Genomic DNA, 26,515 nt, shown 5'->3' with positions numbered 1-26,515 from the left:
GATTGTGTTAAAAAAAAACCCTCCGCGAGTTCCAGAGCCAGTAGCCGATGAGTGGCCTTCCCAGTAATGCATCCCACAATGCGGGCAGTCTTTTATTCATGGACGATTGTTAAGAATTGACTGCATGGGCTGTCGGCTTTGATCATCTTTAGAAGGTATATTGGAGAGAAATGAATTTGGGATTCACTGTCTTTACCTAAGAATAGAGCTTGGACTTGATTGGGTATCTTTTAATTGAACTTGTTCGAAAGTATCATTCAAATGACAAATGCGGCATGTAACTTCTGCCCCGGTCTCTAGATCCAGACCTTCGAACTGCCTATATAGTGTCTCTGGCTCAAGCACATCTCATAGTCCACATGGTGGGTGGCTGTCTACCTGGCCCTTAGCGTTGATGATTGCAGATAAGATCGTACTATCTAAGAGCAGCTGAGAGGCAGTTCTCGAAGTCGAAAAGCCCGTATATCACGACAGGGATGCAATCATGATTGAGTCTGTATAATTGATATGTGTATGCTAGCTGATATGCAACCTCCGTGCTGTACAAGTAATCTGCCTTTGATATTCATGCGCTTGCTATTTAGCCCAAATCCCCATCTGGTCCACATTCAATCTTCACCCAATCCAATGAAGACCAGCCGGTGGTATTCGTTCTGTTCAAGGAGAATTTCAACTTATCCTCCGTGCTTGTTAGTTCATTCTCGATCCCAACTTCAGCACTATTCGACTTAGAATGATCAATGTCCGAGTCTTCAGATTCATCTGTCGTGATAGAGGTTTTCGAGGGATTGGAGGGATGGTAGGGCAGGTCGAACAACGGAATTGCCTCGACATTTAGCTTCAGAATGGCATCATCGTCTTCTTCTTCTGAATCCTCCTCTTCTTCTGACTCGTCTTCGTCTTCGCTCTCATCCTCTTCTTCATCATCTTCTTCATCTGACCATTCATCGTCTGAATCCTCCTCCGGCCACCCGCGTTCTTGCCGGTCCTTACATCTTTCAAGAACATCAGTTGCAGTTTCAATCTGCCACGAAGCTAGATGGTTTAGCTTGGCATCAGGCAGGCTCCACTGTGCTCCGTTCTTCATGAGAAGCTCGCAGATATAGTCCAAGCCCGATAATGCAGCTGCATGAAGAGCAGAATAGCAATAACCGCCAAAATCATTCACCTCGGCGCCTCGTTCAAGAAGAAGTTGAACCAGGTCATAATTGTCACTCCCGGCAGCCGCCTGCAAGGACGTAAAGAATTTTCCCCCGGTCTTATTGACGTCGGCACCATATCGGAGCAATAGGAGGGTGCAAGACGTCGATCCTGAGGCAGCTGCTGCTTGTAAAGCACCGGAATAGATACCACCGGGGGCATTTGGGTTGATCCCTTTCTTCAAGAGATATTCAGCGAGATCAACATCATCACGTAAAACAGCAGCTGTCAACGCCGTGCCGAATTTTCCGCCGATGGTGTTGATGTCGATGCCATGCCGTAGCAGAGTCTTGACAATGGCTTTATTTCCATTCACGCAAGCAGCCTGTAAAGCGTTGTGGTATTTCCCTTTGCCAGTAGGCTTGACATCGGCGCCTTGCTTGAGTAAGTAGCGCAAGATGGACAGATTACCCTCCTTCGCAGCAGACTCCACAGGAGAGACATGCCAGGCATTGGAGGATCCAATATCTGCACCTTTCTCCACCAGCAGTCGAAGAATTGACATGTTTCCGGATTTGATTGCTCCATGAATGGCAGTTGGATAATTCGGGTTCCCTTGAATATTGACATCCGCCCCAGCTTCTAACAACGCCATGATTCGGTCCTCCTCTCCATGCACCGCCGCGCAGATGAGAGCGGCCCCGTACCAGCCACCTCGAGCATTGACATCTGCTCCCACGTCAATCAAGATGTCATATGCATTATCTCCACGCACGTCGGAGCAAGCCTGTATGAGCGGAGTTCCCCACTTCCGAATTGGAGCATTTGGATTGGCATCGTGATGTCGTAGGAGGGCAGAAACCAATATTTGACAAGAACCTGACATGGCTGCACCCAGAGCAGTTCCGTATTGCCCACCCTGTAGATCCACTGATGCACCGTGGTAGAAGAGATCTCCGATGATGTTATAATATCCAGAAGTATAAGCTGCCTGGAGTGCCGTTCCGTATTTACCACCAACAATGTTCGGGTCTGCGCCATTCTTAAGCAAGAGTTCGCAAGAATCTTCATTACCCTCAGCAGCGGCAGCTTGGAGAGCAGTGGCCCATTTTCCTCCTCGGTTGTTCACGTCGGCTCCTGCTTCAATCAAGACTTCAATGATCGAGTCCTCTCCGTTAAAGGCAGCTGCGGTAAGCGCGTAATCGTAGGAATGTTTCTTTCCCACGGAGAGGTTGACATCCGCTCCTTTTTCAACCAGTAGCTTGACGACCTCCAAGTTGCTCTCCTCAGTCGCATCCATCAACGCACAGCTATCGCCATCACAAGCATTGATATCGGCTCCGGCTTCAATCATAACTTGTGTTGCTTCAAGGTGGCCTTGATGTGCTGCAACTTGTAGGGCCGTGCCGTATACACCACCGACTTCATTGACATCGCTCCCTGCATCGATCAATAGGCGAATTTTGTCCACGTCGCCTTGATGACACGCAACTTGCAGCGCCGTGGCGAACCGTACATCTTCCAGGTCCACAGAAAGATCAGCTCCCAAATCGACCAATTTTTGAACCGTCTCATTGGAGGCGTAGTGAACCGCAGCTTGGAGCGGCGTCACGCATCCATCTTCGTTGCTAGTAGCATCGGAATCCGGGACTTCGATAGCCAGATTGATATCGGCACCACGATCGATCAGTAGCTGTATGAACTTGTCGTCCGCACATTTCATTGCCATCATCAGCGGTGTCAAATAGCAGGCGTAGGCCAGGTTCGGATCAGCACCGTGGTCCAGGAGAGTTACACAAATTTCATAATCCTCACGAGACAAGGCCGCGACCAGGGCAGAGCAGATTAATTCAGTATGTGGGGTGGCATCGACATCGGCCCCTGCGTCGAGTAGTCGCTTCACCACGGCAATGTTGGAATCTCCAAGACAAGCGGCGATGAGGGCACTTCCATAGTTTTCCTCATTCACGAAATTTACATCTGCGCCCAGGTCAAGCAACAGATTCACGGTCTCCAGATCCCCTTTCACAGCAGCAGCTTCAAGTGGGCTGCAGCGGGGATACGTGGTGAGTGTGCTGCAATCATCCATGGCCGCTCCGTTCTCTACCAAGACTCTGATGGCGTCTAGATGTCCCCTGTTCGCAGCCACCATGATGGCATTGCTCGTCTCGTATGTATCTCCAGAAGGGACTCCCAGCTCAAAAAGAAGCTCAAGTGTCTCCGTATGGCCGTTTTGAGCGGCTGCAATGAGCGTACTTCCTCGATCACTCATAGGGGCGTTGATATCCACTCCTGCCTCAGCCAGGACGCGAATAACGTCGTTATACCCGGCAGCTGCCGCCGTCAGAACACCGTTCCCATAGTGGTCGTCAAAGAAATCCACATCTGCTCCAGCATCCAGAAGATATCGGACAATCTCGAGGTGGTTTCCAGCACTCGCTGCATTGAGTGCGTTGCGATGCTTTCCTCCTCTTGCATTAACATCAGCCCCAAGTTCCAACAAAAGCTTCACGGAGTCCAGATTTCCCGCCATGCATGCCGCATACAAGCTGTCAGTGCCTTTATCATTCTCGTCATTGACCCGTGCTCCATGGGAGACCAGCGAGCGAATCAAGTCCAACATCCCCATGGATGATGCGGCCATCAAGGCACTTCCATGCCGACCACCCAGAGCATTGACATTGGCACCACGCTGTATAAGAGTGTCGACCATCTGCATGTTCTGACCAACAATTGCAGATACCAAAGGATAGGCGTACCAACCACCACGAGCGTTCACGTTGGCACCATGGTCAAGGAAAACCTGGAACGTGTGCAAGTGTCCTTTCTCGGCAGCGGCAGCGAGAGGTACGCCATATCTCTGACATTTCACGTTGAGGTCTGCACCATGTCCAAGGAGAGTTAAGACCACCGAATGCCGCCCATCGAGAGCAGCGACCTGGAGGGCTGTGCCATGTCTTCCCCCACGAGCATTCACATCAGTCCCATTTTTGAGCAGAAGCTGTACCACTTGATCATGTCCTTGACTTGCAGCCAGATAAAGACACTGTTCCAGGACATTTGCACAGATAGAATCACGCTGACGGAGAAACACTTCAATTACCGTATCGTGTCCAGCACTAGCACTCGCCTTCAGCGGCTCTTCGATATAAGTGTCAGGGCTGTTTTCCAATAACTCGGAGACGGCTCGAGACAAGCCAAACAGGGACGCAAAATAAACAGGATCGTTGTTGGAAGCCTTGAGCCGCTGCCCAGCGGCTTTTTGTAAATGGAAATAAATCTTGTGCCAAGTGTCGTAGTTGCTACCAGCCTCAAGACCCGTATCAAACAATTTCATGGTCAGATCGAAGACAGCATCATTGGTATTGTTGATGTCGCCGAGGCGTGCATGAGAACCCCATGCCTGCACAGCATATGGGAGAAATTTGTACTCGTGAAAGGTTTGCAATAAAGCTTCCCCCGATGTCTCGTCGCCTCCAGAGAAGTCATCATAAGTCAAATATGTGAGGCAAATGCTCGCAAGCTCCGCATGAACATCATCACAGCCAATCCAAAACTGGGGCATAGCATCCTTGATATATCCAGACACCAGAAATTCTTTGACAGTGTAGTGGGCCAAAGCAACATGACCATCAGACGAGAGAGTTATCAGACTTCCGCAAAGCTCGACAACATCTTCCGCATCTGTGAAAACAGCATCGAAGTCAAACGACTCCTCAGGATTGCTGAGGTCGATACTGACACACTCCGCCAGCTCGCTCAGTGTGAGGTTCCGCACGCCTCGAACTAGCCACTTCAGCAGTCGATGCACAACCTCCACATCGTCCGCATTCTCGGCCTCCACCTTTTGCAGAATCCGGATGTAGGTATCGTGTAATGTCTTGGGGAGATCGTTGAGAGCGCTCCGCACGGCTTTGTCGTTACGGAGCTTGCAAAGCTGGTCGAGCTGGCATTTCACCCATTGGAACATGCCATGTGCCCCATCAATTAGAGTGTCACAGATGACACTCTCAAGATTCGGATCTCTCAGCTTCAGTCTCCGTATCTTGATTTTGGTGGCTACCTCTGCTTTCACGTATAACTCGATATCTCCTGCGACATCTGTCGCCGCAATAGTGGTACTAGGTAGATCTTCGAGGGCCCGGGCAATGTCAATCTCATGGCGGCTCGTAGCAAAGACCTTAGTGCATTTGCAGGTCCCGGATATCCTTTTCAGAGCTTCTGCCACACATTCCCTATCTTCACTTTCATCCAAAGCATCGACCACAACAAAGATAGTTTCAAAGCTGTTCGCAACAAACTGGCTAAAGTTGTTCAAAAGTTCATCGAACTCTGGGGTGTATGCCGGATTCTCTTTGCATTGTCGTTCGAAGAATGCCTGGATCCTTCCAAACACATCGTTGTCCTGAGATGCGAGCATCCACAATAATGTGCTAACGATCTTGGTGGGTGACTGCTTTTGTTTGTCCTTGTAATCACAGTAGAAGTATGCCAGTGCAACCTCACTGTTCTTCTCATGAGTGCGTAGCCACTCGATCACAGTAGAGGCCAGGATAGTTTTGCCACCTCCAGGAATAGCGTGTAGCCACAAGAAGGAGTTTTCGGTTGTTAACCACTGCTGGAATTCTTGTCCATCGATAAACCAATTTCCTGTTCCCTGGTAGCGCAATTTTGTAGCTGAGGTATGATTTGAAGCGGTATTGACGGGTGACAGCCATTGGTTCACATAATCGATCCGCTGCTGGTCGATAAATTCAGTGACTGACTTTTGGTGCGATTGAAGTGCATCCCAGCGAGATGTTTGCAGCTGGCGTTCTTGCTCTGCCTTGCTTCTCTCCTTGTTGGCGAGCTCCTTCTCTGCAATGTCGACTTCATGGTCAATTCTGGTTAGGGAGGATCTGATTTGATCCATGATGTCACCAAATTGAAGCTTGAAGGGCTTCCAGATGAGTTTCCACGCTGCGTGAAGGCCGACTGGATTCAACGCTCTGATGCCGGTCTGGTGTTTCTTCCCCTGGTGGAAAACATCTCGAGCTCTGGTACAAAACTGGATAATCGCTTGGAAGATCTCTACCATTGACTCGCATATAATCTGATTATCGGGGTACAGGCGTGGATATCGTCGAAGACAGGAAAGGATATAGCCAATCTCCTCGAGCATGTCTGAAATCTTGTCGAAATACTCGCTATAGTCACCCGCAAGCTGTATTAAAACCAAGAATAAGTTCACTGTTTAGAAAATATTCCCATGTATTTCCATGTATTTGGATAGTCTGGGCAAGTGCTGACCTTGAGAACAACACGAATTGAAGCCCAAATAGGGCTCATTAGCGAGACGGATCCTGCGACGATATCCAAGGCCGATCCAAACTGTTCAACACCAGCAACGAAGACTTTCAACTTCGGAGCGATCTTTCTTGAGATCGACGCCTTGTGTTTATTGTCAACATCTTGAAGATCATCTAATAGCTGTTGCGATTTGGTAGTAGCCTCGAACAAGGCAGTTTCGTCGGCCTCGAGATCATCGAAGAACTTGCGAATCGCATTGTAGCATTCATCCTCGAGACTGGAACTAGACCGCAAACAAGGTTAGCTTTTCGTTTTCGGTATACGAACTCCACGGGAGGGACAAATTACTTTGCGGGTAGGATATGCGGCATGATGGAGGCATGTGTGACCGGAGTAGAAGGACGGAGCCAATTGAGTGTATGTGTGTGTGTTACAGCGTGAACCAAAACTCGAATTTTATACAATCTAATCCGTCGCAATTGGTCGATCGCCCAGATATGTCCAAGATTCCAGATTAGAACCGTGGTTCAATCTTTCTGGAGGGGCGTCAGCTTCACAGACTCAAATATGCACGGACCACCTATGCTGACAGCCGATGATGATGGGGACTTCCAAGTCAATTGTGGATGTCTCTTTAGACATCTAGGGTTTCCATGATCTTTAATAACTTTTTACATTCGAAAGGGAGTCGGATAGATCTCGGCGTCGGATGTGGACAGGCTTCCATAAGCTCATACAGTTTCCATACTTCGCGGACAGGAACATATTTTGACGCGGGGTAGAAGGAAGGGTCCACCATTTTGGACCCTGGAATTAGACCTACTAGCCGGGCAATCCCCAACTCGAGGGTAGGTTCTCGTCTTTACAAGAGGAAATTTGAACGATGACCGAGTGTTGGATTTACCTTTAGCATAAGACTGCCGTTGAACTAGCTAATTTTCCCAAATCGGGCAAAAAACAAATACCTCGCTGGACGTGAATTGATAATTGCAGAGACCTAAATCGAGGCCATCGTTCATCCGGTCCGATTTGAAGACATTTCAGAGAAGTCGAGTCTAGACCTGCCTTCTGGGCCTTCGGTCCGTGGCGATGTGTGAGCAGCCACTTGTGAAAAGGCTTCGTTGGCTACTTTCATCACGAGGACTAAGATAAGACCCGCTGAGCAAATGTGACACTGGCACTCGTCACACAATAATGCTGGCACTGTATCAATTTGCAGATCCGCAGACGATCCTAATGGATTGCCATTCAAGTCCAAGCCTACCGTTCTCAGAGGGTGAGGCCCTCCCCTTGCCAAGTGTTGACTGTACGATGTATCGTCAAGCAAATTGGCTTCGGTGCAGGGCTGGAGAACATTTGCCCAGTCGGAAAGAGAGAAGTTCTAAAATCTTAAGCAGCGGCGTTGTTGCTTGCAATAACGTTCTTCAACGGCGGTCGTCTTTAGGCATACGGAGGTTCAACATGGACAACATGTTTCCGGCTGGACCAGCTGCACCTGCCTGACCCTGAAGAGCTTCAAGCAGATTCTTTGCCAGGTTAATATTGACGTCGTCATCCTCGTCATCCACCTCAAGTTCGGAATTGGATGACACTGCCGTCTTGCCCTTGGAGCTCGCCCCAGTGGCCAGTTTCTGTTGGTGTTTGTGAAGATCAAGCACACCGGTTCCTTTAAGTTCAGCTTCCATCTGCCGTGACAACTCCTTGATCTGTTCGGTATCATCCTCCTCTTCTTCAAGGTCGTCTAGCTCTTTGATCCGGTTACGCAGAGGCGTAGAGATATCCGGACCCTGGCCAGACCCAGACGGCATGCCCATCATTTCTTTCATCATTCGAGAGAACTCTTCCTCGTCAAAAGAGGCATCTTTGTCTTCCCCATCGCTACTGAGCTCATCATCTTCATCGTCCTCGTCAACATCTGAGTCGGAATCGAAATCGTCGATAAAGTCTGCTCCTTCGAAGCCTGCCGAGTTGTCGTTTAGGAATTCCTCAAAGCGAGCCACGATTCGCTGCAGATTTTCTTGCGCGCTTGCATCACCAAAATCACCCCCAGTCTTCTCGCTGGATTTTCCCCTTCCTTTGAGCTCTCTGTCCAGATCCTCAAAGTTGATGTCCATCCACTTCTCACTATCTTCCCGTTTGTCCCAAGACTTTTCAATTTCCTCATCGGTAGGAAGCTGCTCGTCTCCAGTCTCGATGTCCTCTAGAAGTAGCTTCATTTCTCGGACGGAGGCTTTGTCTTGGTGGTGAGGATCGTGGAGCAGCATTTCAAAGCCACAGGCAAGCTTCATCCCCGCTTCGGCGCGAGCGAATGCTTTTTCATCATCCATCAGCGGCAATTTGGGCGCCCAACTGCTTGGAACTGGGAATTCCTGGCTTTTCAACTGAGCATATCCAACTCGTGTGAATCTAACGCTCACGGTGACCAAGTCATCAGGGCTGAAGGTAAGTTCGGAGGCATCCTTCGTTCGAAGCGGTCGTAGAGCGATCGGGTCTCGGATATAAAACGCCTCCACTGCAGGGGATATGTACGCTGGCTTTTGATGGAGGAGGAAGGCGACCTTGCGTGGGATTGTGAGGATCGCGGAGTGGAGGTTCTCGGTAATCTGCTTGGGGTAATTGCGCAGTCGGTAAAATGCCTCTTCTTGAATTATTGTTGACTTCATGAAACGATCTGGCTCATTCTGTATAACCTTCCTTGCGTCGGCGAGCGTAAGCTTTTCGGTGACTCTTCGACCCTTGTCTTGCTTTGGCTTGATAATCCGGAGCTGTCCTTGATGAATCCAGACCTAATCAACGTCCAGTTAGTTAATTATGTTCCCGAAGCCTAATAAGAGCATCCACAAAATCAATAACTCACCCTATTGTCTGCAACCTCGGGCTCCAGCCATGCAGGAAGTGTGCCGGCGGCCTCGACAAGCAAGAATTCGCCATCGCTATCCACAACCTTTACCCAAATATCCTTATGCCGGTTTGTCAACTCCCGAAGAAGATAGACAATTACCCATTCGTCCTCAATAGAGTCCCCGTAGTTGGTACGTCCATGTAGCGCGGTAATGCCTGATTCTGCAATCAGCGGCCGCGGCGGGGAATTGAGAAGCAAAAAAGGCTGTGAGTTGGGGGGAATAGGGGTCCTCTTACCATTTTCTTTGCTTATCTCCAGGCGAAAGCTCTCACGCTGCCAGATATAATCTTTCAGAAGCTCCTTCGTTAATTCAGCAGCAGTGCGCTGTACTTCCAGCAATCGCGCTCGAGCCTCCGCGGCTTCGTCGAAAACGGCGGGGGCGGGGGAGGGTAGGTGGTAAATGAAATATTCGACCGAATCGTCAGGAAGCTCAGGTTTCGGAATAGGACGAAAAGTGGATTGAAACCACGCGATGTCTTCTTCGGTCGCCATGATTTTGCGATGAGGTTGCATTTACAGCGCATCAGCAACCATGACCTCATGGCATTCCGCAAAAAAGAAAAAAGCGGCGAGAGTCGCGACCCACTCGTGACTCGTGCACTAGTCCTAATCAGGTTAGACATCAACAGTCTCCGACTCTCTGCTTGTTGGGTCTCGACACAACACGGCCAGTTCAGGCGCTTCCCACCATTTTCCCTTGTTTTAACGGTGATGATCGCGTGTTGAATGGTTTTGGATATCCGCCACACGGCTTTGGCACAATGGCGTTCCCATATATTGACACGCCGCGCACCGAATACGACGGAAACGCGACTTACCTCACCAACGGCTTCCGCAGCGCGGGGCGAACACACCTTTCAGCGCTCGATTCAGTCGAAAATTCGTTTGCTACGCCCTCCAAGGACAATGATGTGATCAAAGGATTTGGAGACGGGCGAAAACGCGTCTCGGGAGGTTCCAATATGGGCACACCGCGCGCCAGTGCCGCGACAAAGTCCTCGAGAAGCGTGTTGAGGCAACTTCCAACAGGTGGACCTGCTAGGGGCGAGTTCACGCCGCTTATGCGAAGCGCGACGAAGAACAATTACTTAAGAAATGCGTCTATGAATCGAGGGGCGGACGACCCGAAGACACCAGCATACCTGCGCGAAAGTAGCCGAGGTGCTGCTCACACTCCAGGTTTACCTCCCATCGACATGTCGGATATTTACGAGGAGGACGCGACGGCAGATGAGCCTACACCTCTTCCAGTGGCTGCCAGCAGCAGCGCTCAAAGTACGCCAATGCCGTCTCTTTTGGGGCGCGACGGGAGAGGTGTGCTGGGAGATGGACAGAACATGACCTTGAAGGAGCAGGAGCGGGTATGTCTTGCACACTTTAAATACCCAGAGAACTTGCACTAAACTTTACAGATCATCGACCGTCTCGATAAAGACAATTGGAACCTCAAACTCAAGATTCACTACTTGGAGGAACAACTCGAGAAAGCTGGACCCGAATACAACAGTGCGGCCCTCAAAGAGAATACCGAGCTCAAAGTCCTGAGATTGACAATGCAACGCGATATTTCCCGGTACAAGAAGAGTTTGCAACAAGCAGAGCGCGACTTGGAGGACTATCAACAACAACTCATAGTAATGAGGGATAAGGCTCGGCGGAGACAAACCGATGAGGAAGTTCAGCGTGAAATGGACCTCATGCGGGAGGAGATTGAATCAAGAGACAACGAGCTGACGGAACTTCGGGAAGAGTTGAGGCTCGCCAAAGACAGTCAATCTCAAGAGATCGAAAAACTCCGGGACGACGTTGAAGACCTCGAGGCTACTGTACGTGAAAAGGACCGAGCGATCGACGAACGCGACGAAGAACTAGAGGAGCTACGAGAGAATCGCAGAGAGAATGACGCAGGAGCAGAACTCCAACTCGAACTCGAACGTGCAAAGGAACAGATCCAAGAACTACAGGACGAACTTGAGCAGGTTAGATCAGAGGCTCAAGAAGCGGATGCTGCTGTCAAAAACGCGCTGGACGAGAAGAATCGCGCCGAAGACGATCTTCGCGAGCTCCAAGATGAGATGGCAGATAAATCCTTCACTACAAGGGGCCTCAGTCGACAACTGGAGGAGAGAGCCGACAAGCTTGAGGAGGAAGTCCAAGACTTACGGCTGGCCAACGACAATCTTAGGGCAGAGGTTGATAGCAAGACGGAAACTGTGACTCGCCTCGAGGAGCGTTATCAGACCGCTCAACAAGACCTCAGGAACGACGCTGGGAAATTAGGCGAAGACCTTGAATCTGCCAGGCGTGAGCGAGACCTACTCCGCGATGAGCTTGAAAGAACCTCTGCTCAGCTGCAAGAAGCCCTCGACAACGTCCAGCGGCGGACCGAAGAGAAGGAACTCCTTCAAACCCGACACCATGCACTGACCGACGAGTCTGGTGGCTTACAATCTGAGCTAACTCGAGCACAATCTCGGATTCGTGAACTCCAAAAGGCAGTCGAGGAGGCCACAACCCGTGCTCAGGACAATCAGAACCAGCGCTGGCAACACAAGGTGGAGATCAATCGACTTCAAGATGAGATCGAGGCTCTTCAACACGAGATCGAAGACAAGGAAGGTCACTTTGCCTTGGAGCAGGATAGATGGGAAAGCGCCAAGCGGACCTTACAATCTCAAAGGGAGCGTGCGGAGGAACAAGCAGCTGGCTTCAAGCGAACCATCGAAAAGCTCCAGGAGACAGAGCACACCCTTTCCGGAAAGGAGTTTAAATTGCAGGGGGCCATCGACAGTGAGAAACAACGCCATCTGCAGGAAGAAGCTGTGCTCAACCGCCAAATCAAAGACCTCGGTGATGAGCTTACTCAGAAGAGAGATATTTTGGATGAACAGCGTAATGACCTTCTTACTGTCAGAGAAGAGCTGCGTTTGTCTCGGCGCGAGGAGCAGTCACTCAAGGAGAAGGTCCAGGCTCTGGAGGACGAGGTGATTGTCCTGCAATCGAGCTTAGCCGACGAGCAGGAATATGCCAAAGGTCGCATGCAGAAGGGGTCGTCTGAGGTGGAGGTTCAACTGCAAAGAGCCATTTCCGACAGACAGACCCTTCGCGATCAGCTTGCGAATGCTCACGTAGAGCTACATGACTTGCGAACTTCTATTGGCGAGGTCGAAGCCGAACGTGACGAACTCCAAGCTCAGCTTAGTCGTCCCGAGAACGCGGATGATACCACTCGCTTTGACCGCGACAAACTTGAACTTCGCAGGACAGCAACTCGACTTGAGAATGAAGTGAAGCGTTTGCGAGATGACCGGGCCGCCCTATTGGAAGCCAAAGATACTCTCGAAAAGCAACTCGGGGCTGAAATTGACCGGGCTACTGCGGAAGAGGGCCGCCTTTCAGCCGAGATTGATCGTCTTCAGGATAAGCTCCTTGCAGGCTCAGGCAACCGAGATCGCGAATTGACTACCGCCAAGACTAAGGTCCAGCGTCTTGAGCGACGCATTCAAGAGCTAGAGGCCCTTCTTCAACACCAACAGCCTGCCATTGAGACTGAGCAGTCTGGCACTCACGGAGATCTTTCTCTGATCCGGCATAGTCTCGACGAGGCTCGCAAACGGGAGAAGATTCTTCTGCAGCGTGAGGCCGAACAGAAAGCCTCCGCGCGTACGCTGAAGTCGCGAGTTGCTGATCTAGAGCGAGACCTCCACCAGGCAATGATAAACAAGTTTGATTCTCACTCGCCGCGAGATTCGCCATCTAACAAACTCCATGAGGAGCTGCGAAATCTGCGGAAGCAGCTTTCCGATGCCCATCGATCCCTCAAGGAGATCAAAGTCAAGAATCGGGATCTGGAGCGTGCCGCGATGAAAGAGGAGGACCAAAGAGATCTTCATGAGCTTCTCAAGTCGTCAACTCTTGAAGCGGAGGCCTTAGCTCTCAAGGTCTCCGAACGAGATTCTCGGTTGAATGAGCTCAAGAATCAGCTCCACCGAATCCGTGAGGAGCGAGCCTTCTGTGCTCGCAAAGCCGAGTCTGCTACAAAGGAGTTGGTCACCCTCCAACAACGGTACGACGAGGCGCTCAAGAAGGTGTCCAACTCAAAGGCTTCCACAAAAGGTCAACATGAGAAAGAGATGCGTGGTCTAGGCAAGGAAATCATATGGCTCCGTGCCCGCCTACGGCGGGAGGAGAAATTCCGCAGTGACTTGGCCTGGAGCAAGGGCCTGATGGAGCTTGGCGAACGCGTCCGCGTTGCATGGTTAGTAACGCCTGTCTACTCCCATCTTTGCATCATGAACTTTCAACTAACTTGACTCTACCACAGTAACGAGGCCGACCTTCGCATGATCTCCGAGATGGGTGTTCAAGCCCGTGACCGCAATCCTACCCGAACACCTCGCCGCAAGCTCAAAACTGCCATCTCACTAGTCAAGGCTACTGTCCGTATGCAAAGGATGGGCCAGGCATGGAGACAAACCAAGAAGCTCGGCGAGGGCTTGAAACGAGCCAAGAGTGAAATGCTCAAGCGCCGCGAGAGCTCCAATAAGAGTCTACTTGGCCAATAGTTTGCATGCGTTCCTTTTCACGTGTTGATGTTTTTTCCGAGTCCTTTGTTTTATCTCATTTTCTAGCGTCTTTCTTCTGCCCTACTGCCACGAGAGATTCCCCGACATGTCTGTTTCCTATAAATGTTGTTTTTTTCTTTTTCCAGGGACTTGGTATGATGCTTTCGTTAAAGGTGTTTGCAGTTTGGGTTTTGAGGTCGAGCATATTCACTCTGGTATGGACTGGGTGATCCGAATATCATGAGGCTGTAGTTAAAAATTGATCATTGGAGAATATCCCCCTAAGACCTTTGACATGCGTGAAGGGAAAGAGTAGTTTTCGTGCGCCCGGGCCCACATGGATACAGCTTTAGGTATTGAGGATACTGGATTTATAGCTGGGCGATTTACAAGGTAGAAGTGATATAGTATGTGTGCCATGCTTTACCGTTTCCTCGAGCCGAAGCCCGCCAGAATAGACACATGAATATTTGCTCAAACAACGCCTCGCCATTGCCAAAATACTTGAAAAGCAGACCAAAATGAAACCGCTTCTGAACACCAACAAGCAATGGTATCGACCAAAGCAAAATAAGGTCGAACGAATATGAAACTTCGGATAAAACACGGTCTATTCCATGTTATGCCCTCCCTTCGAGATGAATGCAGACGTACCCGGGAAGCCCCCAAACGTATGAACAGCGGAGCTGGGCAGGAAGCATATGCAAGTGAACACGATGGGAATATCAACGACGGAAACAATGACAGACATAGATCACGCTCCTTCACTGCCGAACTCCTTGGTCCACTCCGAATTCCTTGTAAGATCTTCCTGGCTGACGGTGGGCCGGGAGTTCTTAACAGCCTTGATGAAGTCCTTCAGCATAAGTGGGGGCTCCAAGAGTTGCTCTGCTTCAATGCTAAGCCAGGTCATCTCAACGGCGCCGGCATCACCTGGTGAGCATGGAGTAAGCTTCTCGACACCTTCGACAGTCACCTAGAAAAAGAACGTAGTGTAAGCAACGAGACCAAAAAGGTGAGACAGACAGACAACGAACCTTTTTATAATGCGTCGCCGTTTGGATCTTGCGAATGGGCTGCATCAGCGCATCTTGCACGGCAATACTGATATCGCTACCGGAGTAGCCTTCGCTCAATTCGGCCAATGTCCGGTAATCCGCCTGCGTCATGTGGCACGGTGTCGAGCCCACGGCCAGCATGAACATCTTCATCCGCGCATTGAAATCCGGAAGACTGATGTGAACACGGCGTTGGAATCGTCGCCTAATAGCAGCATCCAGCTGCCAGGGAATGTTGGTCGCGCCCAGGATTAGAACACCCTTAGAGTCCTTTCCGACACCGTCCATTTGGACGAGCAATTCGGTTTTGATACGCCGAGAGGCCTCTGATTCACCTTCTCCACGTGGCCCACACAGCGCATCGACTTCATCAATGAAAATAATGGCTGGCTTATTCTCGCGGGCCATATTAAAAAGTTGTTTCACAAGTCTGCACGAATCTGTAAGCCTTATGCGTCATAACGGGCTGCCAATCTGGGCTTGTTTCCCTACCTTTCACTTTCACCCATCCACTTCGATACTAGGTCACTACTACTGACGCTGAAGAAGGTGCTATTCGCTTCGGTCGCAACAGCCTTTGCAAGATAGGATTTTCCAGTACCGGGAGGCCCGTAGAGCAGAATGCCCTTCCAAGGTTGCCGCTTGCCAGTAAACAGATGCGGGAACTTGATGGGGAGAATGACGGCTTCTTTCAAGGCTTCCTTCGCGCTCTCTAGACCAGCAACATCTTCCCACTTAACATTCGGCTTGTCTGACAGGATGGCACCCTGGAGGGCCGAGCGGAGCTTCTTGGCCTCCGCATCCTCGCCATTGTCGTCCTCCTGGTTCCTATTCCAAAACATAGTCAGCGCAAAACAATCACAAGCAGCACTCGTCGCTGGCGACACTGATAGACATGTCTTCTCAACGCGACTGCCAAGTGCAGGCTGGATAGGCCATAATGGGCAGATCATACCCTTTCCCACTACCTGGCGCGACCTTTCCATTCGCGCCCACGGCACTTGGTTTCTTTTTATCTCCTGCTGAAGCCAGATGATTCTTCAGCTTCTCGGCGCGGTCCATGTATTCGCCCGTTTTGGCGCGAATCATCTCCTTGGACTTCGGGTTTTTCTCCCACTTGAGCGCCAGCATGAACAGCTCCAATGCGGAGTAGTACAGCTGATAAGCCTTCTCGTATTCGCCCTCATTGTCATTCTCAATGGCCTTCTTGACCGTGTCAATCGCCCGCCCCAAAAAGTCCGTGTTACTCATGCTGGTCGGTGGAGTTCTGCCTGGCTGGTCACGGCTCGGTGGAGTGGCAAGTCAACCGCGGAGAGGTGAAGCGGGGAGAGGAGGGGAGACGCAGGGGTGGTCGGTTTGGTCTAGGCAGCGGTTCAAACGGTAGATAGTGGCGTATCAAAGGCGAATTGTAGGTCAGAGATTCCAGCAATGAGGAAATGCGAGGGTGTTGCAGAAGCGGACGTGGATGATGAGATCGGAGGGGTTGTGTGAGGAGGAGGAGGAGGAGAGAGAGATCGGTGTTGACGGGCGGGCAACAGGCGATCGCTTTTCCCTTCTCCCACCTCCCCGCCAACCAACGCCATGGACGCTCAGAAAAAGCTTCAGGCACTTTCGGACGAGTTCCAACAGCTGCAGACCGGTAAGTGACCAGAATGAAGTACTTTCTCTTATCAACAATGATAGCTAATCTTTTTGGCTCATTCAGAGCTCGAGGGTCTGGTCGATGCCCGCCAGAAGCTGGAGTCGCAGCAGCAAGAGAACCAGGGTGTTCAAAGCGAATTCGCCCAGCTCGATGACGATTCCAACATCTACAAGCTCGTCGGCCCTGTGCTCTTGAAGCAGGATAAGACGGAGGCCGTCATGGCCGTCAGCGGCCGATTGGAGTTCATCGAGAAGGAGATGTGGGTGTCTCGGTCTGCTTTCGCGGGGCTTCCATTTGCTAACTCGTCATTACAGCAAGCGCATCGAGAAGGAGATCGAAGAGAAGCAGGAGACTAGTGAGAAGAAGCGCACAGAGGTATCAACAGGCCCTTCACGTTCCCCCGCTATAACAATATGCTGAATATCCTATGTCTAGATTGTACAATTTCAAAGCCAGGTCCAGCAGCAAGCTGGGCAGGCCTCCGCTTAAGCTTGAAACTTGATGTCGATGAGATACGATAGAGATATTATCTTGGCATGGAATTTGAACCAACCAACGACCATTCCAGCCACATTCGATGATGGATGAGCTGTCAATTCGGTCCTATGAATTCCTTGTGAAGACTGGCAGAAAACCGAGGGGAGCAAAGGAGATGATCAAGATGCAGGATGACCACTTGTATCAGTGCGTGAGAGGGAGTCCCAGTCCCTTCATGCTAGATGAGAACGGCAGAACTTGCCGAGAGAGATATACCCATGGAGCTTTGATAACAAAAAACTAGAAGCCGATCGCAGAGCCAATCAATTAAAATTAATTGAATCCCATGTTCAATCCGATTGAAAGCTAGCTAAACTTGAAACTGAGGCCATCTATTTTCTACATCCAGTGTATCAACATTTCGATATATCCATTCATTGATTCGTTTTCGTAGCCAGACTCGTATATGAGAAGGAAAGATATCCTTCTAAGCCTTGACGAGCAAGCTCTTGCCGGTCATCTCAGCGGGCTGCTCGATGCCCATGGCAGCAAGAACAGTAGGGGCGACATCACCCAGCACACCACCGTCCTTGGCGAGACTCCAGCCCTCGGGGGCATTGGCCATGACGAAGGGAACGAAGTTGGTTGTGTGAGAGGTCTTGGGGGTGCCCTTGTCGTTGAGCATCTCCTCGGCGTTACTGTGAAATTTCGTTAGTATTTAGATCTTCAACCGTGTCATCGAGTTTATTTCAAGTGAACTTACCCGTGATCGGCGGTGATCATGAGAATGTAGTTGTGCTTCTTGCAAGCCTCATAGATCTCACCGATGGCCTTATCGGTGGCGGCAACACCCTGAATGGCAGCCTCGTACACACCAGTGTGGCCGACCATGTCGGGAGGAGCAAAGTTGTTCATAACGAAGTCGAACTTGTTCTCGCTGATGCGCTCGGCCATCTTGGTGCCGACGGCAGCGGCGCTCATCTTGGGATCAAGATCGTAGGTAGCAACCCTGGGCGAGGGAATCATGTCGCGGACCTCACCAGGGAACTGCTTCTCAATACCACCGTTGAAGAAGAATGTGACGTGGGCGTACTTCTCGGTCTCAGCGACGTGGCATTGCTGGAGGTTCTTCTTGCCGAGCCACTCAGCAAGAACGTTACCCATGTGCTGAGGAGGGAAGGCAACGGGGAAGGTATAGTCGGTCTTGTACTGGGTCATGGTGGTAAGGGAGATGTTCTTGGGGTAGGGGAAGTCCGGGCGAGGGGAGCGGTCGTAGTCACCCAGGAGCTGGGTAATCTCACGAACACGGTCCGAACGGTAGTTGAAGAAGAAGAGGGTATCGTCATCTGTTGCCAAGTTAGTTTCTGCATCGTAGTTGAGCCTGTTATGTTGACTTTGGAAATCGTACCCTGCACCCGGCGCTCCTTGCCGCCAACAATGATGGGCTGGAAGAACTCATCGGTCTCGCCTTTCTCGTAGCGCTCCTTGATGGTCTGAAGCGGGTCCGAGCTGTCCTCGCCCTCGCCAGTGATCATACCCTTCATGCCAACCTCGACACGCTCCCAGCGCTTGTCACGGTCCATAATGTAGTAACGACCCACAACGGTGGCAATCTCACCAACACCAAGCTCCTTGGTCTTGTTCAGCAGCTGCTCCATGTAGATGCCAGCGCTCTTGGGGTCGGTGTCACGGCCATCACCATAGAAGTGGATGAACACTTTGGGGATTTGCATCTCCTTGGCGACCTCGAGCAGGCCGAACAGGTGGGTGATGTTCGAGTGAACACCGCCATCAGAGACCAGACCGCACAGGTGCAGACGGCCATTGCCCTCCTTGGCACGGGTGAACGCCTTGACAATGTTTCCTACCTTGTTCAGCTCGCCGTTCTTGAGAGTCAGGTCAATGCGGACGCTGTCCTGCCAGACGACACGACCGGCACCAATGTTCAAGTGGCCGACCTCACTGTTACCCATGAGGCCCTCGGGAAGGCCGACGGCAAGCGACGAGGCATCAAGCGCTGTGTAGCCCTGGGCAGTCTTGGAGTTGGCTTCGGCGAAACCGGACATGTATGGGGTCTCGGCGGCAGCGATGGCATCACCCTCGGGAGGGGAGTTGGGTCCAGCGATACCCCAGCCATCGATAACAACTACAAGGTCGCATTAGCTCGGGGTGAATCTGGGGACCTGGGGAACAAGCTGATCATACTCAAAGCGACTTTATGGTCGACCGCAGCCATGGTGGGGGTGTATGCGTGTAATTACACCTAGATCACGAATCAATGGCTGGCCTAAAGAGGAGAAATGGTTCGAATTGGGTCTTTTGTTGCTTACTTTTCAGACGATAAGGAGAGGAAAGAAAAGGTGAACGAGGGAGCAGAGCAGAGCGAAAATTGGCTGGCCGGTGAAAGGAGGGGCAGTTCCCCGGTGACGCTTTTGGTTGTCTGGCCCCGACAGCCCGACGTCACCCTGCGTTCCGACTCTTCCCTAAACACTTTACCCCAGTCCCGGCTTCCAATCGTTTTTTCACGTCCTTCCCGAGCGCCAATCTGCTTGAAGATCCGCAATGGCTTCGAGATCCCCGACAGCAGCCACGCCGCTGCCAAAATCCTCGACTGTGCCCGAGAGTCCTTTGAAAGACGCGTCCGAGACCCCAGAAACAGTTCCCTTCCCTCCACCCCAGACCTTTGAGATCGTCCCACCCCTACACGGCATTCTTCTTCGCTTGCTATCTCCTAAAAACGCTCAAACTGGGCCAACTGGTGTCTCTGGAGAGACCACAGGAGCTCTGGGGGCCTCGGCGGACGCACAGGTGCAACAACAGCAGGCACCGTCAAGCATCCCCGGAGGTGACAACAATAATCTTGCAACATCGCAAGCTATCCCGGAGGTCCCTGTCCACGATTCCAATGGTGTCCCACCCCTCGACGTGAAAGATCTCCCCACCGCAACCAGCTCAGTCAGGATTCGCATACAAAAAGCGCGAGCAGTGGTGGAAGCCCTTCCAGATGTAGACCGGTCCGTGGAAGAGCAGAAGACCGAGATTGCGGAGCTTGAGGACCGTGTTGCTCGCCTGCGTGCTGTGATTTCAGACTTTAGAAATCGAGCAAAGAATTCTCATAAGGGCCGTGTCGAGATAACAGCCAGCTGAAACTGCGGGGAGAGAGGGTCTGGAGAGGAGCCGTCAATGGCCATAAAATAAACAGCGTGCATACTCGCTGCAGCTGTCTCTCTTTTTTTCTATTTGTTTCTTTTTTTTGGCGTTATGGAAAGGAATACCCAATATGACATTAGCAAGCATCTATTTACGAGATCTCTGTACATATCACATCGGAAACCCAAGAAAAAGAATCGGTTGTCATCTCCTGCCATAGACATAGAAACTGCCATCTTTCGACCTTGCAACGGTTACGCGATGGAATTAGAGTCCTTTTGCTTACCGGACCAGGACCCCCCAACCCGATCCGGCCAAAGTCTCCGATATCGTCGAACCTTCGTGCTTTTCTCGTGGCCTGAGGCACCCGGCAGATCCCTCCGCCCCTCCCCCCACCATTCAGCTTTTTTTCTTCTCTCGCCATCCCCGACTTCTTATATCTCCTCTATCCCTCCTCCTTCTTTCAGATCAGTCCTCCCCCAAGGATAATCACATCATTCACAATGTCTTCCTACGCTCTCTCCGAGTCCCACAAGGACGTGAGTGCTCTATCAGGTCCCCCACCCATAGCCAGATCACATCATTGACTCATCCCGCAAAACAGCAAATGCACAACTCCCTCAAGGAGTCTGACCCTGAGGTCGCCCAGATCATGGTATGTACCCATCCAATTGTGTTGACCTGCTGGTCAATGGTGTCAGATGATGACATCCAATCCCGACCTTCGTACTGACCCGTGTCCTTGTCTTATCCAGGCGAACGAGATTCAGCGTCAGCGTGAGTCCATTGTCCTGATTGCCTCGGAGAACTTCACTTCCCGTGCTGTCTTCGATGCTCTTGGCTCCCCCATGTGCAACAAGTACTCCGAGGGTTACCCCGGTGCCCGTTACTACGGTGGCAACCAGCACATTGATGCCATTGAGATTACCTGCCAGAACCGTGCTCTCAAGGCCTTCAACCTGGACCCCGCCAAGTGGGGTGTCAACGTCCAGTGCCTTTCCGGCAGCCCTGCCAACCTGCAGGTCTACCAGGCTCTGATGCGTCCTCACGACCGTCTCATGGGTCTTGATCTCCCCCACGGTGGTCACTTGTCCCACGGTTACCAGACCCCCTCCCGCAAGTGAGTCATACATAACATTGATGATGAAAAGTTTCATGGGGTCAACGGATCTAATCAATGCTTGACAGGATCTCTGCTGTCTCTACCTACTTCGAGACCTTCCCCTACCGTGTCAACTTGGAGACCGGTATCATCGACTATGACACCCTCGAGGCTAATGCCGAGATGTACCGCCCCAAGATCCTGGTTGCCGGTACCTCCGCCTACTGCCGTCTGATTGACTACAAGCGTATGCGCCAGATCGCCGACAAGGTTGGTGCCTACCTTGTTGTTGACATGGCCCACATCTCGGGTCTGATCGCCGCTGGCGTTATCCCCTCTCCCTTCGAGTACGCCGACGTTGTCACCACCACCACTCACAAGTCCCTCCGTGGTCCCCGTGGTGCCATGATCTTCTTCCGCAAGGGTGTCCGCAGCACCGACAAGACCGGCAAGGAGATTCTGTACGACCTTGAGGGCCCCATCAACTTCTCTGTCTTCCCCGGCCACCAGGGTGGCCCCCACAACCACACCATCACTGCTCTGGCTGTTGCCCTCAAGCAGGTTGACACCCCCGAGTTCAAGCAGTACCAGGAGCTCGTCATCAAGAACGCCAAGGCTCTCGAGAACGAGTTCAAGGCCCTCGGCCACAAGCTCGTGTCCGACGGCACTGACAGCCACATGGTTCTCGTGGACCTGCGCCCCAAGAGCCTGGATGGTGCCCGTGTTGAGGCTGTTCTTGAGCAGATCAACATTGCCTGCAACAAGAACTCCATCCCTGGTGACAAGTCCGCTCTCACCCCCTGCGGTATCCGTATCGGTGCCCCCGCCATGACCTCCCGTGGCATGGGTGAGGACGACTTCAAGCGCATTGCTGGCTACATTGATCAGTCCATCAACCTCTGCAAGAAGATCCAGAGCGAGCTCCCCAAGGAGGCCAACAAGCTCAAGGACTTCAAGGCCAAGGTTGCCTCCGAGACCGTCCCCGAGATCCTTGAGCTCCGCAAGGAGATCGCTGCCTGGGCCAGCACCTACCCCCTCCCCGTCTAAGTTAATCAGAAAATGATTAACTAGGAGAGGGTGGATTTTTTGGATATGAATATGAAAGTTACGAAGAGAGATCATCTAATCAACTTGAGATCTCGCGAGTTCAACATCATCTGCGAAGCGTCGGGAGATGTGAATACCACACGGTGCGTTACATGGGGTTTTATTATATACAGGTCTGCTTTTTCAACCTTAGGGACATCTGGGATTTTGGTAATTTCTGTTTGATTTTGTTTAATGATGAGCATGCGAAACGAGCAATTTCTTCACACCTCTGCGCTTCTTCAACAGCGAGAGGAACATGGTTTTCAGGAGAGACAAAAAGTTCAACATGAATCCGGCGCGTGGGCCTCTTGATTTTGCTGTACTACTTTGCTGTACATCACCACTCTTGAAATCAAATACAACCATAAAATGGTTGAACCATCAAATTTTTCTTCTTTCCAGGTATTCATCAAGTACGTCTTCAACTTATTTGCCTCATTATTAGCATGTCCATCTGGGATGGGCGGTCAGTCAGGAACGACCCGTCACGTGTAGCCTCCCAAGTCACGCCTCCGCCAGGTTTGTGCCGACTTCATGACCTTCGTCCTCGGTCCTTTGTTTTCTTTGCTGCTTTCGTTTTGCCCACCTTCATACTTCGTTCTCTCGTCCTCGTGCTACAGCTTCCATCGCCTCCGTTCAGATCACCTCGGTCCTGCTTTCGAGTCCGTTACGCCGCCCCACCTGCTTCGCGATAAGACCCTCCCCCTCATCTTATCTGGGTGCCCGGGCCATTGCGGAGGTCCCTTTCACCAGACTCGTGGTTGTTCCGGGGATCTGATACGGTGCTGCAGTGCGTTTACCGTCTCTTGTCTTGAATTTCTCAAGCTTACTGGAATCCACCACACCACCAGTTAAAGCTCTTGCAGTTATGGCAAACACCGCCCAGTGCTTCTATTGCTTTGAAAGCCTGTTGGCCTCCTTTGAGGATCGCCAGCCCCCCTCCCTGGCTGATATAGAGACCCTCTGGGAGCAGCATGAGCAATCTAAGAAGCTTTCGTCTCTTGGAGATCAAAATCTAGACGAGGAGCAAGAGGATGCTGAGGCAGAGATAGCGCAGTCCGTAAATGATTTGGACGCCGATGCCGAGGGCACCAGGTCGTCCAACCGGCCTCATGGCTTGAAACTACCTAGCATCAACCGCCTACAAAGCCAGGTATTGTCTGACTCGTCCAGCACAGCTACGACGCCTTCTTGTGCGTCAAATACTTCGTCAAACTCGCTCTTGTCTAGTAGCACGACTGTGACGACCCCGAGCGCGCAATCAGAGGGTATAAGTTCAAGAGCCAAGTCTACCGGCCAGCGATATCCGCTGTTCGTGACTTGGAACACGGTTTCCCGCGGACACAAGTCGTTGCGCGGGTGCATAGGCACATTCGAAGCACAAGACCTCGAAGCGGGTTTGAAGTCCTACGCTTTGACTTCGTACGTGATCCCCTACTCCTCCCTTCTACTGCAATGCACCAGCCTGGGCTATCCCTCGATTTTGATCCGAAACTGACCATCACCCCGTGATTCTATAGGGCCTTTGACGATACCCGCTTCTCTCCGATTCCCAAGTCCCTCCTGCCCTCGCTCTCATGCTCCCTAACTCTCCTGGGCACATTTGAGCCATGTACCAACGCTATGGACTGGACCCTCGGCACCCATGGCATCCGTATCTCCTTCATTCACCGTGGCCGTCGATACGGTGCCACATACCTACCCGACGTTGCCGTGGAACAAGGATGGTCGAAAGAAGAGACTGTTGAGAGTCTGATGCGCAAGGCAGGCTGGGACGGTGGTGCAGGCGGCGTTGCTCGGCGATTACTACGCGCTGGAGCCAGTTCTAGCGGTACCAAGCCGTGGGATCAAGTCTCCGATTTCCGGACAGTCCGTTACCAGGGCCTTAAGGCGAGCGCGAGTTATGAGGAGTGGCAGGAGTGGCGGACTTGGGTGCTTTCGCTGGATGATGGGCGGGAGATTCTGGATACGGCTTGAGTTTGCTGGTCCTTTGGTACCTCTTACAACCTCCATATGCCGTGTTCTATAGAACTCAGCTTAATGACCATGATGAAACTTTTCTACTCCTTACTCTTCAGGTGTTTTGGTGTCAGGGTCCATAGCGGGCTATCTTAGAAGCACATAGATGGGCCCTATAGCTGACAAGACTCGGTGAAATACATACACCTTCAGAACCTTTCAGACTACGAGTCCAGTATCACACGCTCCACCAAGAGCTTCCCCGTAACAGATAATTCATCAGTCATTGCATTTGGGTCATGATATTTAGAAATCCCTCAACGAACACCCCTGAAAACAACGATCAGGAAAATAGATCATCCAAAGCAAGGCTGCAAAATGTACCAAAAGAAGTCAACACCCACTATATCCCCTTCATTTTCCATGCCCACGGCTCCACAATCCAGCGACCATATCCTTCACTCTCCGCTCCTGCTCCCGAATCTGCTCCTCAGTCTGCCCTCGCGCATTTCCCCGACTATCAATCTGCATGGGACTACCATCCCCATGACCTGCAGTAGGCGTACCATGACGACTCTCCTCAACAACCTCATGCCCATTCACACGCTCCGGCTTCGGGTCAATACTCATCACCCCATCCATCATAAACCCGCCACCCTCACGCAACTTGTTAATCGCGCGCACGGTATCGATAGCGCGATGCAGGGTGCGCCGGGCATTGAAGTTCTTCTTGACGGTTGGAAGCAGGTCCTCGCCGGAACCGAGCTTGGCCAGGTCGTAGGGCGGGTTGACCCAGGTGTGTTGCAGGGCTTCGTGGGCGGTCATGCGCTTTGACGGGTCGATGGTTAGGCAGCGGTTGATGAAGTTTCGAGCTTCTTGGGAGACGCCGCGCCAGTATTCGAGGGGTGTGAAGGAGTAGTCCGCGGCGAGGATGGCTTGCATTTCTTCTAGGTTGGAGTCCCGGTCGAAAGGGGTGTAGCCACATAGGAGGAAGTAGGTGATTACGCCGATGGCCCAGATATCGCTAGAGATGTTTGTAAGAAGACATATTCTAGCGGCGGAGATAGGAATATCCAAAACTTACACTGGCTTGCCGTGGCCGCTCTTCTTGAAGATCTCAGGGGCCATGTATCCCGGGGTACCGCATGTAGTGGTCAACACGTGGAACTGCTCCTCGTCCATAATCCTGGACAAACCAAAGTCGGCGATCAAAAGGTCCGCATTGTCCTCTGGCGTGCGGAACAGCAAGTTCTCGGGCTTCAGGTCGCGGTGGACGATTCCGTGGTCATGGAGATAGGCCACGGCTGAGAGAACGGCGCGGATGAGGTCTGCGGCATCGGACTCGTAGTAGCTGCCCTTACGACAGATGCGATCAAACAGCTCTCCGCCAAGGGCAAGGTCGGTAACCAAATATACTAGAGGGAAGTATTGTCAGTCAATACTCAGGGTACCGGTTTCTCCTAAGGAGAGCTCGCAAGGTCTTGTGCCACACACAATTATTCATAGTCTCAAAATAGTCCACCAACGTAAGGATATTCTGGTGGCCCATAGACACCTTCTTCAACACGGCGATCTCATTCCGGACCTAACGAATTCCCCAAAAAGCGACCGTCAGTATTGCGCGCAGTGCCAGCGAAGCAAATGCAGGTCCTCCTACCATGTGTTCTCGCCCCGCCATCAGGCGCTTGTTGATCACCTTAGCCGCATAGTAACGACCGGTATCGATATGCACGCACTCCTTGACGACCGAGTATGAGCCCGCGCCGAGCGTCTTGCCAGTCTTGTAGCGACACGGCTGGACCTGAGGTCTCTGTGGTTGCGCCATTGGAAGTTGAGGTGGAGAGAAGGTCCCGCGGACAAGGATGCGGAGGGGGAATTGGAGGCCGCAGACGAGACACACCCAGTGCGATCACGAAGACGGGTTGGATACGAGGCGAAGAAGCTATGAGGTTAAAGGTGGAGGAGAGGAGTATGTTATTATGTACCTGCGAGGTATGGAAGAGTCAGCCTCATGTCTCGAGTCGCGAGGTGTCAACCGCCAAACAAGCCAAGCGGTTCAGCCCCGCCAGGGTGCAGGCAGGGATCCTCAACCCACAGGTCCAAATACGCCTCAATTATAACAGCCTCCGTCCTTCGGTTGTG

At 51.7% G+C, this 26,515-nt stretch overlaps 10 protein-coding genes across 10 annotated transcripts; 5 read left to right on the top strand and 5 right to left on the bottom strand.

Annotated features, from left to right (window-relative positions):
* Window positions 1–580: 580 nt before the first annotated feature.
* Window positions 581–6,800, bottom strand: N7473_007351 (ankyrin repeat domain-containing protein; the record flags this gene model as incomplete). Its single annotated transcript, XM_057153291.1, has 3 exons — window positions 581–6,343; window positions 6,430–6,712; window positions 6,778–6,800. The coding sequence occupies 3 exons, from the start codon at window positions 6,798–6,800 to the stop codon at window positions 581–583; spliced, it is 6,069 nt and encodes a 2,022-aa protein (XP_057007629.1).
* Window positions 6,801–7,853: 1,053 nt separating this feature from the next.
* N7473_007350 (putative regulatory factor Sgt1) lies at window positions 7,854–9,823 on the bottom strand (the record flags this gene model as incomplete). The annotated part of the gene is made up of 3 exons (XM_057153290.1): window positions 7,854–9,215; window positions 9,287–9,486; window positions 9,568–9,823. 3 exons carry the CDS (start codon window positions 9,821–9,823, stop codon window positions 7,854–7,856), a joined length of 1,818 nt encoding a protein of 605 aa, XP_057007628.1.
* A 269-nt stretch (window positions 9,824–10,092) lies between these two features.
* N7473_007349 (putative spindle-pole body protein (Pcp1)) lies at window positions 10,093–13,896 on the top strand (the record flags this gene model as incomplete). The annotated part of the gene is made up of 3 exons (XM_057153289.1): window positions 10,093–10,692; window positions 10,744–13,589; window positions 13,656–13,896. The coding sequence occupies 3 exons, from the start codon at window positions 10,093–10,095 to the stop codon at window positions 13,894–13,896; spliced, it is 3,687 nt and encodes a 1,228-aa protein (XP_057007627.1).
* A 754-nt stretch (window positions 13,897–14,650) lies between these two features.
* Window positions 14,651–16,205, bottom strand: N7473_007348 (AAA family ATPase VPS4; the record flags this gene model as incomplete). Its single annotated transcript, XM_057153288.1, has 4 exons — window positions 14,651–14,872; window positions 14,934–15,384; window positions 15,447–15,782; window positions 15,910–16,205. The coding sequence occupies 4 exons, from the start codon at window positions 16,203–16,205 to the stop codon at window positions 14,651–14,653; spliced, it is 1,305 nt and encodes a 434-aa protein (XP_057007626.1).
* Window positions 16,206–16,535: 330 nt separating this feature from the next.
* On the top strand, window positions 16,536–17,085 carry N7473_007347 (tubulin-binding prefolding complex subunit YKE2; the record flags this gene model as incomplete). Its single annotated transcript, XM_057153287.1, has 4 exons — window positions 16,536–16,593; window positions 16,660–16,855; window positions 16,911–16,971; window positions 17,032–17,085. The coding sequence occupies 4 exons, from the start codon at window positions 16,536–16,538 to the stop codon at window positions 17,083–17,085; spliced, it is 369 nt and encodes a 122-aa protein (XP_057007625.1).
* A 475-nt stretch (window positions 17,086–17,560) lies between these two features.
* Window positions 17,561–19,309, bottom strand: N7473_007346 (phosphoglycerate mutase, 2,3-bisphosphoglycerate-independent; the record flags this gene model as incomplete). Its single annotated transcript, XM_057153286.1, has 4 exons — window positions 17,561–17,771; window positions 17,837–18,419; window positions 18,482–19,219; window positions 19,279–19,309. The coding sequence occupies 4 exons, from the start codon at window positions 19,307–19,309 to the stop codon at window positions 17,561–17,563; spliced, it is 1,563 nt and encodes a 520-aa protein (XP_057007624.1).
* A 326-nt stretch (window positions 19,310–19,635) lies between these two features.
* On the top strand, window positions 19,636–20,220 carry N7473_007345 (mediator of RNA polymerase II transcription subunit 9; the record flags this gene model as incomplete). The annotated part of the gene is made up of 1 exon (XM_057153285.1): window positions 19,636–20,220. One exon carries the CDS (start codon window positions 19,636–19,638, stop codon window positions 20,218–20,220), a length of 585 nt encoding a protein of 194 aa, XP_057007623.1.
* A 506-nt stretch (window positions 20,221–20,726) lies between these two features.
* On the top strand, window positions 20,727–22,372 carry N7473_007344 (glycine hydroxymethyltransferase SHM2; the record flags this gene model as incomplete). Its single annotated transcript, XM_057153284.1, has 4 exons — window positions 20,727–20,762; window positions 20,828–20,878; window positions 20,979–21,343; window positions 21,412–22,372. 4 exons carry the CDS (start codon window positions 20,727–20,729, stop codon window positions 22,370–22,372), a joined length of 1,413 nt encoding a protein of 470 aa, XP_057007622.1.
* An 839-nt stretch (window positions 22,373–23,211) lies between these two features.
* On the top strand, window positions 23,212–24,435 carry N7473_007343 (AMMECR1 domain-containing protein). Its single transcript, XM_057153283.1, has 2 exons — window positions 23,212–23,836; window positions 23,935–24,435. The coding sequence occupies exons 1-2, from the start codon at window positions 23,283–23,285 to the stop codon at window positions 24,389–24,391; spliced, it is 1,011 nt and encodes a 336-aa protein (XP_057007621.1). The 5' UTR covers window positions 23,212–23,282; the 3' UTR covers window positions 24,392–24,435.
* Window positions 24,436–24,787: 352 nt separating this feature from the next.
* Window positions 24,788–26,198, bottom strand: N7473_007342 (serine/threonine-protein kinase; the record flags this gene model as incomplete). Its single annotated transcript, XM_057153282.1, has 4 exons — window positions 24,788–25,397; window positions 25,458–25,788; window positions 25,868–25,958; window positions 26,031–26,198. 4 exons carry the CDS (start codon window positions 26,196–26,198, stop codon window positions 24,788–24,790), a joined length of 1,200 nt encoding a protein of 399 aa, XP_057007620.1.
* Between the last annotated feature and the right edge of the window lie 317 nt (window positions 26,199–26,515).

The sequence above is a fragment of the Penicillium subrubescens genome, assembly GCF_028828155.1.
Source record: "Penicillium subrubescens strain IBT 31985 chromosome Unknown utg000005l_segment0_segment0, whole genome shotgun sequence".
Taxonomy (NCBI): domain Eukaryota; kingdom Fungi; phylum Ascomycota; class Eurotiomycetes; order Eurotiales; family Aspergillaceae; genus Penicillium; species Penicillium subrubescens.
The sequence above is the reverse complement of the archived record's forward strand: the minus strand, read 5'-3'. Positions and strand labels throughout refer to the sequence as shown.

Coding starts and splice junctions, on each gene's coding strand:
- N7473_007343 (XM_057153283.1), top strand. CDS start 23,283: ATGGCAAACACCGCCCAGTGCTTCTATTGCTTTGAAAGCCTGTTGGCC. Junction 23,837..23,934: donor AAGTCCTACGCTTTGACTTC/GTACGTGATCCC, acceptor GTGATTCTATAG/GGCCTTTGACGATACCCGCT.